Raw genomic sequence first — 15088 nt, forward strand, 5'->3', positions numbered from 1 at the left:
ATTAAGAAGTTTTTCTCTAAAATCAATATCCTAAGCTGCAAAATTAAAAAACCTTAAAAATTGTAAATTTAACAAATGAAAATCGCAATTAAAAAAAAAGCTCACAATATTTTTGGTCACATTTTAGTAAAGTCGTCGCTGGGCCATCGAGGTGTAAACATCGTTAAAGCGCTCCGAAAAACCGGTGATTAAGAATTCTAATTATCTTATCAACAACAATAAAAAAAAACCCATTAGCAATAAGTGAGAAAAACAAAACAATATGTTCCCTTCGGGGAATCTTATTGGATTCAGAAATGGACAACCAGTTTATCAACAACAAAACATACAGAGTGATCCAATAAATTTACAAATACCACAAGCAACCAATAACCAACTACAGTGGCAGCCAACAATGATGAAGCAACCAGAAAATGCAATGAACATGAATATGCCAACTATGCAACAACAGTATCATACAACTCCTATACAGACAGTAAATACCAACCAGTTCAGCTCTCAACCAGTTCAGCAGCAAATGCCGACATCAAGTAAAAATAGTGCAAATATCGAAGACAGAGAAACTCACTATATGACATCAACCAGCGAAGATGAAGAAGAAAATCAGACAAACAGTAAAAACGCTTGGCAAGTCATGGGAAGCAATAAAAGAAAGAAAATACATAACAACAAACCAAATCCAAGCGAAATTGAAACAGGTAACCGATTCCAACCGCTGTCGAAAGAAACAGAAGAAAATATTGGAAACGTCGAAACCAACAAAATACCAAAACCTCCACCAATATTTGTACACGGGGTACAGGATTTCAAAGAGATGACAAAGCAATTAGAGGAAATAGCCAAAAAAGAAGAATACCAGACAAAAAGTTTAATAAACAACGTTGTCAAAATAAATTGTGAAACACCAGAAATATACCGAAAATTGGTTAAGGAGTTCAAGGAAAAAAATATATACCATCACACGTACCAACTAAAAGAAGAACGAGCCTACAGAATCGTGATCAGATACTTACATCACTCAACCAATACTGATGACATAAAAAGTGAGCTATCTCAGTTAGGGCACAAAGTGAGAAACATAGTTAATGTAAAACAACAAAAAACCAAAGAACCACTTAATCTCTTCTTTGTAGATTTAGAACCCGCGCAAAACAACAAAGATGTCTATAATATAACAGGCCTACAGAACAGAGTAGTACACATAGAACCTCCACGAACTCAAAAAAACAGTATAATACAGTGCATGAGATGCCAACAATATGGACATTCCAAATCATATTGTAATAAACCATACGTCTGTGTAAAATGCGGAGGCTCACACAATACCACCACGTGCAAAAAGTCAAAGGAGACGCCAGCCATATGTGCGTTATGCAATGGAGGCCACCCAGCCAATTACAAGGGATGTGATCACTATAAGAAACTTACCAAAGGAAGCAATAAAAACAATGGAGAGCATCAAAACCCATCAGCAATCTACACAAATGATATATACACAAGAAACACACAACAACTATCCAATCCACTGCCCCAGGGCATGAGCTATGCTGAAGTAACTAAACGCAACCAAACAGAAGATACAACCACTGTGTTAAACAAGTTTTTGGAAGAATTCAAGAATCTATTCAACCAACTAATCCAACAAAATAGCATGGTCCTCAACATGCTTACCATGCTTATGAACAAAATGAAATAAATGGCTAAGTTTCTTCGAATAGCCCAATGGAATGCCAACGGCCTTCCAAGCCATACAGAAGAAGTGAAAATATTTCTAGACATAAATAAAATTGACATATTTTTAATTAGTGAAACACACTTCACAAACAGAACTTATTTTAACATACCTAAATATAAACTATATCATACTGAGCATCCTGACGGCACAGCCCACGGAGGTACAGCAATACTCATCAAAGAAAATATTAAACATCATGAACTACTGAAGTACAAAGAAGAACACATACAAGCAACGACAGTAAGCGTTGAAGCACTTCCATATAATGTCAACGTAACAGCTGTGTACTGCCCTCCTCGCCATAATGTAAAACGAGAACACTATGAAGAATTTTTCCAAACTTTAGGACCAAAATTCATTGCTGGGGGAGATTACAACAGCAAGCATACCTTGTGGGGGTCACGACTTATAACAACAAAAGGCAGAGAACTGGCACATGTTATACAAAATAAGAATTACTCATTTATCTCAACGGGAACACCAACATACTGGCCGACCGATCCCAACAAAAAACCAGATTTATTGGACTTCTTCATAACAAACGGTATCGGTATAACTTATACAGATATAACACCAAGCTATGACCTAACTACTGACCATAGCCCAATAATAGCAACGGTAAGTACAACAGTTATCACTAAAAAACCAAAACTCCACCTGCACAACAATAAAACAAACTGGGACACTTACCGACAAATAATTCACGATACTATCGAAATAACAACGAGGCTGAAAAAACCGGAAGAAATAGAAGAGGACTATAACAAATTTATAAACATACTACAGTATGCAGCTAAATCAGCTACCCCACAAAGTAGTCCCAACAGAAACATAAGTAATATACCTTTAGAAATAAAAAAACTGGTAGCTGAAAAAAGAAAGGCCAGATCTGCATGGCAACGAACACACACACCAGACAGCAGAACAAGATACAATCGCATCAGCAACAAATTAAAATCAAAGCTGCAAGAAGTCAAAAATGAGTCATTTACGAATTATATCACCAATCTTTCAAGACAAGACAACTCTATATGGAAGCCCATAAAAAGTAAGAGAAAGCCAATAACAGCATTACCTCCAATACGTAAAAATTCAACACCACCAGGACCATGGGCAAAAAGTGATAAAGAAAAGGCTGACCTATTTGCCGAGTATTTAGCAGAAGTTTTTACTCCACTAAATGACGACCAAGTACCAGAAGCGAACCAAATATTAGAAGAACCACTACAGATACAGGACCGAATAAAACTATTTACTCCAAAAGAAATTAGAGACGTAATTGCCACCCTAAACCCAAAGAAGGCACCAGGCGAAGATCTGATAACCGCAAAAATGTTAAAAGAAATACCCAAAAAGGGCATAGTTAAACTACTGCACATATTCAATGCAATACTTAGATGTGACTACTGGCCCAAAGCACTCAAAATTGGACAAATAATTATGATACCAAAGCCTGGCAAAAACCCTCTAGATGTCTCATCATATAGGCCTATCAGCTTATTACCAACAATCTCCAAGTTGCTTGAAAGACTTATCCTAAACAGAATAAATGCAGAAATAAATCCACAAAATTGGATCCCAGATCATCAGTTCGGATTTCGACAAAGCCATTCAACGATACAACAATGCCATCGCATAGTCAACGCCATTAACCAGTCACTTGAAAATCAGCAGTACTGCACAGCAGCCTTTATAGACATCAGTCAGGCTTTTGACAAAGTCTGGCATCCAGGCTTGTTATGCAAAATAAAAAGAATTCTTCCAGCAAGTTACTACAACCTACTGAGAGCCTACCTACACGAACGGCAGTTTAAAGTAAAAGTTAATGAAGAAGTCTCGGAATACAAGCCTATTCACTCTGGCGTACCACAAGGGAGCATACTAGGACCATTATTGTACATACTATATACATATGACTTGCCTACAAATGATAAAACAACCATCGGGACATTTGCAGACGACACTGCTATTTTTGCCAAGCATGACGATCCTATTGCAGCAACACAAAATCTCCAAGAGCATCTAAACTCACTTGAAATATGGCTGAAGAAGTGGAAGTTTAAGGTAAACGAAACAAAATCATCCCATATAACATTCACTCTCCGGACTGGAACCTGCCCACCAGTAACCATCAATCAAATAAAAATACCACAAAGTAATCAAGTCAAATATCTAGGGCTACACTTTGACAATAAACTCAACTGGAAACACCATATAACAAAGAAAAGAATGCAACTTGACCTAAAAACCAAAGAACTTTACTGGCTCATTGGAAGAAATTCCCATCTTTCAATAGAAAACAAATTGCTAATATATAAAGCAGTGATAAAGCCAATCTGGACTTATGGCATTGAACTGTGGGGCTGTGCTAGCAAATCCAATACTGTGATTATCCAGAGAGCGCAATCCAAGATACTTCGAGCAATAGTTAATGCACCATGGTATGTATCAAACCAAACTCTACACACAGATCTAAAAATTCCATATGTAACCGAAGTCATCCGAGAAAACAACAGAAAACACCACAACAAACTAGAAGACCATCCTAATCCACTACTTCATCCACTACTGCAACCTGTCCACAATAGAAGACTAAGAAGAAGCTGGCCCTCCGACCTAAGAGGTAACTGAGGAAACATCGCTGGATGTTTACCTCTCCACGTCACCACATTTACAATAATTTAATTGAATGTAAGACCAACAAATTGACTTATAGATGTTTGTTTTATATCTGATTGTCAATAAAGGGAGATAATAAAAAAAAAAAAAAAAAACATTTTAGTAGAAGTTATTCCTGGCATCGTCCTTTACAACACCTGATAGGTTTCAAAAATTCCTGAATTATATCACGTTTTTTCACCCACAGCCTGGGGTATTAGATTTCGTAACCAGAAGGTTTGTCTTGTTTCAAAATCTCTTTTACCTTTTATTTTGCCCTCTATAATCAAACGCAGCAGACTATAACGAGTTTCTCTTACTATATGACTGAAATATTCAAGGTTCCGCCTCTTAATAGGGAACTTGCATAAAATTTTAAATTCGAAAAAAAATGGTATAAATCACAACAGAACATAATTTAGAACCTGTTTCAAAGATAAAAAAAGTTTTGTTTGTCTTTCGTTTGGCCCCTAAAGACTACTAAAAATTCAACTTATACCAGCCAGCCCAAAACGCGTCGTGACGTCACAGGGTTATATGTTTACATTCTACACCAATTGTATATATAATTTTAAATTAGACATTATAAACGTCAGTAGAAAATAAAGTTATGTGAGGTTACAAGTGTTTTTGATCGTTTGAACTATTCATAGAAAACTTGTACTTTTACAAAATGGTTTTATTTTCAATAGTAAACCTTCTTTCCTTTCCTTAAAAAACTGCATCACACTCCAATCTCAACAAACTGGTATATATTATTACAATGACATACGATAATGTCATTCAAATATAAATATTTTTAATGTTGTTCTGAAGATATTTCCTTGTGGCATTTTTATAATGAACTATTTTAAATGGGAAATAAGCCACAATGTTACCAAAAAAATGAATTTATTAACGTTTCGACGCCCAAGTCGGGTGTCGTTGTCAAAATACAAAATAATACTAAATAAACAAAAATGTTGTTGCTTAGTAAAAAATTTTTCTAATAATTTATTTAATCTGATATAAATGAGTCAGATTAAATAAATTATTAGAAGAATTTTTTACTAAGCAACAACATTTTTGTTTATTTAGTATTATTTTGTATTTTGACAACGACACCCGACTTGGTGGTCGAAACGTTAATAAATTCATTTTTTTGGTAACATTGTGGCTTATTTCCCATTTAAAATAGTTCATTATAAATATTTTTCCTTTATTCCCCGACGACGAGGTGGCCAAATACCCAAGTAGGTGGAGGCCAATAAACTAAAGAAGAAGAAAATACGTAAATATAATCATAAACGTAACCAGACCTTAGACAAGGAAAAAAGAGAGGACGGGTAACACTCATTTAACACACACGTTCCAAAAGTGAAGCCAGTTTTTGGTTTGTTTGTCACCAAAAACATGGCGGCCACGTCAAAAATAACAATGGGTTGCCAGTGGTGGGTGTTCGTTGATGGTTAAAATTTCATAAAAAATAAAGTAAATCATCATCTAAAATTCGTAATAAAAACATATGTATGTATTGAAACATATGTACGTAATATGAGCAACTTAATAAAACATTTACCGTACACAAATTCTTCATTTTAAATACATTTCATGTTTTCATTTTAAATACTCAATGCATAACAATACCCCAAAGATACGTCGATGATCAAAATCTCTGGTGTCGGTTTGGCTTCACTTTTGGTCACAGGATTACTCGTCCTCTCTCTTTCCTTGTCTAAGAACCAGACCATATATAGTTAAACTTGGTTAAACTCTGTGGCGTATATTATGTCTTTAAGTCTATATTATGCAGAGCCGTGCGGTACATCTTTTCAATATGATGCAAGTCTTCGAAATGCCGCCCCTTAAGTATTATTGAAACTTAACTTTTATTTTTATTAAATGAACCTACACAAACTGAAGGGCAACTTTTATTTTAAAAACAAAACATACTTTACATTAAATGAAATATGTATTAACATTAAATAACGTTTACAAAAATTACAATTTTGCCCTTCTTACTTTATGACTTACTTAGTCATGACTTTAATTTTGGCAAACTCGTCAATCAGATTGGTTAAAGTAGCAGCTAGTGAGGACTCTATTGAAATGGGTGCTATATTTTTTTAGTTTTGTTTGTCATATGGATTTTAGTAAATAGTTTTTAATAATTTTTAATTTTGAAAAACTTCTTTATACACTATAGCTACCTACCGAGACAGGAAGTGTTAATAAAATTCTTAGTGGTACAACTATATTTGGGTATAAAGAAATTTGGTTATTTTGGCACAAACAGTTCAAAATCTCAAAACCTTAAAAAGAAGATTTCATGGAGTATGGTATCATTTGAGGTATATCACGCAATTTTTCTAGAAGATCATTTGACTCTATATCCGATTCTTATTCTTTTTCTATTGAAAGTATTGAAAAGTATTGAATGAGAATTCATACAATATTTTTCTAGTGTTTTATCATCTGTTTTTCTCTATTAAAAATATCATATAAAAATTAAAAAAAATTATTATCGAGTTTCTAGAAGCGAAAATGGAGCAATCAAAAAATTAATGACAATGTGTATGTAAAATATAGATGAAACATTATTTATTTTAAATATATCTTCCTCTGACTCATCCACAGATTTTTCGTAATCAAATTGGCGATTTTTCTCCTGGCTCCAATTTCATTTTCAGCTGGAAATTCGGATCATATATCAAGATTTTGTGCAATTTCATTAACAATAATTTTCATTTGGTCTCAGCCAGATTGTCTGTAACTTTTCATTTTTTCTATGTTTTCTGACACATTTTTACATCATTTGACAAATTTATAGTTACTTGTTACAACATCTTCAAGACTGAATTTCATGCCAAAGAACTACACGCCGCATATAAATTTATAATTTTTAATATTTTTTGCTAATCCTCGTGCTTTGACTTTAGCTTCTGGATCTGTGCTGATGTCTTCTATTGTTTCGAATAATGAATTATATTTCACAAAATTGAAATCCCAAAGATTTCAATGCATCTATTCGACTTGACCATCTAGTAGTACTCAACGGTTTTAGAGTTAGTTGTGAAACATGTTATTTTCAGAACTTCCCAATGCTTTGTAGAGCCAGAAAAACGGGTACAGTTCTTGTATATTACAAAAAAGTTTGTTGTTTCTGTAGGCGAAGACGCTTCGTCATTTATGACTAATTTTAAAGAGTGGCATGCGCAGGGCACGTAAAGCGCTCTCGGATATTTTTCAAGTAGGTATTCTATTTTGCACACCCTTTCTTGTTCCTTTCATATCGGTCCCGTTTAGGGGTGTTCATTTCAAATATACCTACATCGATGTTTTTTGCGATGCATCAATCGGAAAGCTTGCATCGATGTTTTTCGATACATCGAATTAATACATCGATGTTTTCGATGCATCGATAAAACATCAAATGCGCATGCGCGTTTCTATTTGTCATGTGACACGCGCATGCGCAGCAGCCATGTTGAATGAAAACGAGTTTGAAGTTGGAAAAATGAGAGAAGAGGAGGGAGTTATGCCACTATCTGCAATGGATAAGACAGGAGAAAAAAAAGAAGACTAAAACAACTCTGCTCTTGAACTAAAACAGAATGAAACAAAGAGAGGATTGGTTGGAAAAGATGACTTGAATTTGACTAGTTTATTCGATGCATCGAAAAAAATACATCGATATATCATAAATATTTACTGTATCCGATGTATCGGATTGATTCGATGCATCGAATGGTAAATATCGATGTTTTTCGATACGTCGATGTATATCGAGCATCCCTAGTCCCGTTATCATAGCTTTGTTTTAACTCAAGACCTAACTTTTCCCAATTTGTAAAAATAAGTTCTGTTAAACCTTCACTAATTGAATCACTAGCTTAAAAAAACAATGAAAAATTCTACGATATGTATTATATTTCTTCTGACAAGAATTAAAAGCGACAACACCTCTTATCGTCAATTCGAGCTGTTCAATATGACGTACGTCTGGGGTACAATCGGCGATTATCGAAAAATATTTGGCTAGATAATTTTATTTAAAATAATATTACCCATTAAACTTATCAATTCATCTTGCCTACTCTTGCTTAAATAAGTCACAAACCATGTATCAGACTCTCTTTGAACTATCATGATTATGTTCTTCCATTACTGGATCAAACTCAGAGAGCAATAATAGTACTAACTTAAAAAAGTTTCCGTTATTAGGTTGAAACAAATGATCAGTTGTTCCACGAAAAGCTTAACCTTGTGAGGCCAAAAGTTTAATTCTTTTCAAAACTTCTCTGCAATAATGTTGAATTATCCATTGTTATATTATATTACATTTTACTTATTATGCCGTCCCCTTGTGATGCCGCCTGATGCGGCTGCCTCACCGCATCATAGCACCGCACAGCCCTGATATTATGATATTACTTCCTCGGGCAGTTCAATTATTATTTGTTGGGTTAGAGGACATTCTGGAATATTTGGAAATGAAGAAGTCGACAAATTAGCTAAATCTGCAGCTTTAACCAAACGAAACATAAACAACATACTTCTACCAGTAACCGATATAGATAATATCAGTAAAAACCATTGCAAACAAAATTGGCAACGTGTATATAACCAAAGTACAACGGGAATAAATTTTAGAAATTGCCAACCACTAATTCCCAATGAGAGATGGTTTAAACAAGAATCAAATAGGCTATTTATAAAAACAATAAACAGAATGAGGTCAAATCACGCACTAACCCCAGCATACAAACACAGCATACTCGTAGGTATCAGTGATAAGTGATAACCCATATTGCGCCTGTGGTGGAATGGGAGATCTACAGCACCTCATATTGGAGTGTAGACAGTACAGACAAAATATTAAAGTAATGTATGAAAAGTTAATTGATCTAAATTGTCCTTTACCTGTCAATTTAAACGAAATTCTTTTTCCAAAAAATAAGCAGACGTTACAATGTCTTTACGAATATGTAACGTTCTGTAAATTTAAATTTTAAATAGGCTTAGATAATAAAATTAAAAATTGTAAAAATATCACACAAAATTGAAAAATGTATCCATTAATATAATAACACCCTGTAAATTTAGATAATAAGTAGGCTTAGATATTAACTTAAAATTGTTATTGTAATACCATACAAAAAAAAAACAAATAGTCTGGCTAATTGGCTATGTCAAAGCCATTAATAAAAAAAAACTGTGGCGTCACGGGTCTTTTGAACTATTTTAAGATACAGAAGACTTTAAATTTGTACTTCTAAGTTATTATGAGTTTTTGAAGCGTGAAATTTTGGAAATCTCATTTTTATACAAAACTGAACATTATTATGCAGGCAATAAAAAAATGTGCAAGTTCCCTATTGTCTGTATAATTTCTTCCCTCTTATAGTAACCCTATCAAGAACTTCAATATTGCTAATTTTGTCTACCCATGATATTCGTACCATTCTTCGATAACACCAACGCTCGAAAGCTTCCAATTTCTTACTCTCTAATTGCTTTAATGTCCAGGAATCAAATCCGTAGAGCAAAGTTGTAAAATCGTAGCAGCGCAACAACCTTATCCTTAGATCCATTCTTTGGTCTCTACTACATAATAGCATATTATTATAATAGACATGTTAGTTTCACAAATTTTGCCCTTGCTAGGGCAAAAATAACACTAGGCTGGTACTTTATGATAAATGTTTACACAGAAGATTCTTCATTTTAAAAATGTTGTTTTGGTACGGCCTATTTACTTCTTCTTCATCACAATTCCAATTCTATTTTCCCGAGATAAGTAAACCTCCTTACGCTTTTAATTATTATATTTCTATTGCTCTGAGGGGCAATGGCATTGCGGTATTTTCTGCTAATGTTTTTGTATTGGCAATATTTATGCGAAGCCCAAGCTGTTCACTGGAACTTTGTAAATCGCTTGAAAGTATTTAATGCTATTAACTGTTATTGTCGTATCGTCTGACTTTTCATTTTTTTTTTTTCAAATTCAAGAAACGAAAAATTTTCATATCGATTTTTCTAGAAGACGGTGTATCCTACCAACTTAAAAAGCAAGGAGTGCCTTTTAGTACTAGAATATCTCATAATTTAATAATCTACTGTCAAAAATGCTTAAAAATAAAGACACACAAAATAATGCGATAAAATAACCGTTGACCTACCCAAAACGGGCGCAGATGACCGGTACTAATAATTCGCAATTGATGAAATCGATTCATCTCTGGAAGGTAAATAAATGTACCAGTTTTCGTTTTTCTAAAGAGAAGCGTTCTGGTGGTATTAAAAAACTAATTACAAAAGGCCATTTTCGGACTAGGTGATTTGGGCTAAACCCTAATATTTTGGGCCCAGGATTGGGATCTACAATTAAAATATCCAAGTATATTAAAGCATTTTCAAGGTATAATACGCCTTTCCGTTCCTAATGGCCACTCCTTTCTATATCTTTCTATATTAACTTATTAATTTAACAATGTACCAAAAAACTGCTGACATTCCTTGTTATTTTTTTCGGTAACGTGTGGGAAATCCTCGTTCTTCGCCTGGATACAAATTCTTAGAAAATTTATATAGACTGACCTTTCTGGTTATTGTCCTAAATCGATAGTCTGATCAATAGTCCTCAGTTTTTGCTACCGGCATGGCGAGAAATGCCAAAATTCCTGAAAAAGTGACATTCCTTGTTTTTCCCGTGTACTCGTACTCTTCATATGTTTTCAGCATTGGTTTTGGTATACTATTGTATATCTTTTTGTATCTTCATTTATATTTTTGTTATAAAACCTAATTCAGGTCCCCTAGTATCCTCCCTTTTACTATTGGCTCTTTTATATATATTCTTATTTGGTCATGTAGGTATACTACTTAGCTTAATTCCTTAGTATATAATTTTTGTACCTACTCCTTGCAACTCTCAATTTTTTACTGGCCCAGGTGCAGTTTTTCCGTAGCTTTTCCCCTTCTTGTATATAGATACTGTGTTTTTTCATTTTGACCTCCATAAATAAAGATCTAAACTTAATTTTACTTCTTATTTTATAAATAGCAAAAACAATTAAAAGTATGACTGTCGTAGATACGTACCTAACATGATTCCAGCTAAACCTTGTAGGTATAAAAGAGCGAAAATTAGCCATAAAGACCCGATATACGGTTGTCCAAAAATTACAAATACAAACAACAAGAAGTCCAACGATATAATAATCATAAACACGTTTTGATACAGAAGATGTGACAAGCTTAGCTCCAGAGCTGTAACACCGGCAACGATGGAGCGGTCCCAAATACCTTCACATTTTTCATCCAAGATTATCACGCAGGTCATCAAAACTCCCATAAAAAATATCATCCTGAAAGAGAAAATGTTAGATCAATTATTATTGTCCATTAAATATATACAAAGTGAGACAATAGTCGAGGTACGATGCTTCTGTTAAGGTACGTATACATATGCGCTATGCGCGAGAGCGGCGGCCTATACATATACATACGCGGAATGCACATGTATACGTACCTTTATTAAGAAATCAAAAAATTTACTACCAATGTATCTGTCACTGAATATATCAAGAAGTACAGGACGACATATCTAAAACTTGTCAAATCAGCTAAAAAAGCCTATTATTAAAATCGTCTGGGAAGCTCTAAAAGTGTTGCAAAAGAAACCTGGTCTATAATAAACGATCTTCGAAATAAAACTCACACAGCTCAATCATTTTCCCTTCCAAATCCTGAAAGTCTAAACGATTACTTCGGTAATGTGAGTAAAAATATATAACATCAACTATTTTGCCGCAACAAGATCCCGCCATTTCCTATCTCCCTAATTCAAGAAAGGTCTCGAATTCATTTTTTTTAAACCAGTCGATAACTCTGAACTGACCCAAACAATCAAAAGCAAATCATCCTGTAGTATTGATGGACTATCTATAAAAAATTTTCTCTAATCTCACAGAAAATGTGTTGGAAATCCTCGTCTCGCTAATTAATGATTCCTTCGAAAAAAGTAAATTTCCAGAGTGCCTAAAGACGGCCATTATTATTCCTCTTCATAAGGGTGGTGAACAATCTAATGCCTGCAACTATAGACCTATTGCCTTAATACCGGTACTTTCCAAAATTATTGGGAGACTCATTAAAACTCGACTTATGTCTTTTATCGTTGAAAACAACATTTTATCTCAAAGTCAGTTCGGCTTTGTAACTAATAAATGTACCACTGGTTTATCAAGCACTAAACAATAATCTTTATACTGCCACTGTTTTCTGTGACTATGCCAAAGCTTTTAATTGTGTAAATAACGACATCTTGATTAAAAAACTAAAGCGCCTAGCCGGGTAAGATGATGAAAAGTGCCCCAAGTCGATTCGAATTTCATATAGGTCAACGTTTAGCATATATAGTGAAACTAACTTTGTGAAATTTTTAGCCCCCTAGGTGGTCATATGACCCACCTAGAGCCTAATTAGGGTTTTTATGTTTTTATTTTTTATCTCAGCCGCATCGAGAACTAGCGAAAAACTTTTAACAAAAAAGTTGTAAGCTTTAAAAATTTCTGGCGGAAATTTTTTTTTAATTTTTGGCGGGAAATTTAAATTTTAGAACGATTTTAAAATTTTAAATGAGTATAAAAAAATAACTAAGACATGGGTTTTCACGAAAAAAATATATAACGTGTATTTTTGCATAATATTTTACCCTGAATTTTTTCAAATTTTTAAAATTGGTGAAACGCACCTTTAAAAATAAAAAATCGCATTTTTTCGGTAATCGCATTTTTTCGGTTTTTTTTTTGTTTTTTCATACAATTTTATACATATTTTTCAAAACAGGTAACACCGTCACTAGAATAGGTAAAAAACTGAAAAATAATTGGGGTTTGCTTAATAAAAATTTTTTGTAATGCCATCCATTTTCAAAATACAGGGTGTTGAAGAAAACAAAATTTTACACATTTTTTAAGATTTTGCCGAAACTACTGGCAACATTGTAATAAAATTTGGCGAGTTTTAAGAGGTAGTTGTTGTGCATTTTTTGACATACAATTAAGCATTTTATATTTATCATTGGCGCGCATAGGGGTAATGGTCTGAACTTTTTAAAGAAAAAAGATAGTACGCTACTGACATATTTCAAATTAACAATCGTTTTTGAATACCTCGTTCACTTTGTGACAAAAAATCTATCTTCCTATTTTTTCATACGACGCGCTATTTTTATTCAAAAAATAAAACATCTTAACCCTTACAAAGTATTCGAACTTCTATGAAATAAAATATACTACTATAGTCCATGTGGTGAGACCGTTCCCGTCTGGAAAAATTTCTGATTCGGTTTCTTTGTTGATCCCTATTCAAAAATGTCCCCTTTAAACAAATCTGAAGGGAAGGGTGCCGGGCGGAATTTTTGGGCAGAAATTGTTTAAACAATTTTTTTAAACAAATACAAAAGATTACGTTTTTCTGATCCGGAACATATATTTGTAAGTTTTGAGGGTCATTCTAAATAAGGAAGGTATCTTGTAAATTTTCTCAAAAATTGATAGTTTTCGAGTTATCGGCGATTTAAAATCTGAAAAATGCTAAAATACGCATTTTCGAGGCCTAAAAACTCATATTTAAATTAGTATTTTTGAGGTTAACAGATACTTAAATTGAAGTTTAAACATTCATCTTCAAGATTCTGAATAGTGATTGCGTCTAACCTTAATCTAAACCGTTGTTTTTTAATTGTTAAATATGCATGTCCATACGACTTTTTTGCCGGTGCGGCGCCCTCTATTTCAAAAATCTCCAATCTTCCTCCGAAAAATATTTTTTCTAGATTCTTTGGGACATTCTAAATAAAATAAGTTTCTTGACATTTTTCTCAAAAGTTAACAGTTTTAAAGTTATAAGCGATTTAAAATCCAAAAATACGTTTTTTGGCATTTTTAGGATTTTAAATCGCTTATAACTTTAAAAATATTAACTTTTGAGAAAAATGTCAAAAAACTTATTTTATTTAGAATATCCCAAAGAATCTAGAAACGATATATTTCGGAGGAAAATGGGAGGTTTTTGAAATAGAGCTCGCCGCACCGGCAAAAAAATCGAATAAACACGCATATTTAACAATTACAAAACAACGGTATAAATTAAGGCCAGACGCGATCACTCTTCAGAATCTTGAAGCTGAATGTTTAATCTTCAATTTAAGTAGGTATCTTGAAACCTCAAAAATACTAATTTAAATATGAGTTTTTAAGCCTCGAAAATGCGTATTTTCGCATTTTTCAGATTTTAAATCGCCTAGAACTCGAAAAATATCAATTTTTAAGAAAAATTACAAGATACTTTTCTTGTTTAAAATTACCCAAAAAACCTAAAAATATATTGTTCCGAAGCTATTTCCTTGTGGAATTTTTATAATTAACTATTTTCTATGGGAAATAAGCCACAATTTTACTAAAAAAATTGTGTCGCAAATTCCTCGGTAGAATGCAGTAGGATGTGGTTACCCATACTGAAAGACGAAGTCAATAGAAAGAAAATACCACGATTAGTAAGTCAATAACATATCGAGTTAGTACAAATTTTATATTTTAGTATTACTTATTGTATATCTATGTATTATTAATATTATTTATAATTTAAACATATTAAAGTCAGAATTTGATATTAGTTTTTTGAAGGTAAATTAAATGTAAGACCAAA

General features: G+C 33.2%; 1 protein-coding gene across 4 annotated transcripts in view; it reads right to left on the reverse strand.

Annotated features, from left to right (window-relative positions):
- Window positions 1–15088, reverse strand: part of LOC114349497 (ABC transporter G family member 20-like) — a 636826-nt gene that overhangs the window by 26734 nt on the left and 595004 nt on the right. For all 4 annotated transcript variants that reach the window (XM_050643852.1, XM_028299891.2, XM_028299892.2 and 1 more), the window contains exon 12: window positions 11477–11742. In XM_050643852.1, coding sequence (XP_050499809.1) covers window positions 11477–11742 — 266 coding nt within the window. The remainder of the gene's footprint in view (window positions 1–11476; window positions 11743–15088) is intronic.

Source organism: Diabrotica virgifera, chromosome 2 (genome assembly GCF_917563875.1).
Source record: "Diabrotica virgifera virgifera chromosome 2, PGI_DIABVI_V3a".
In the NCBI taxonomy this organism is placed as follows: domain Eukaryota; kingdom Metazoa; phylum Arthropoda; class Insecta; order Coleoptera; family Chrysomelidae; genus Diabrotica; species Diabrotica virgifera.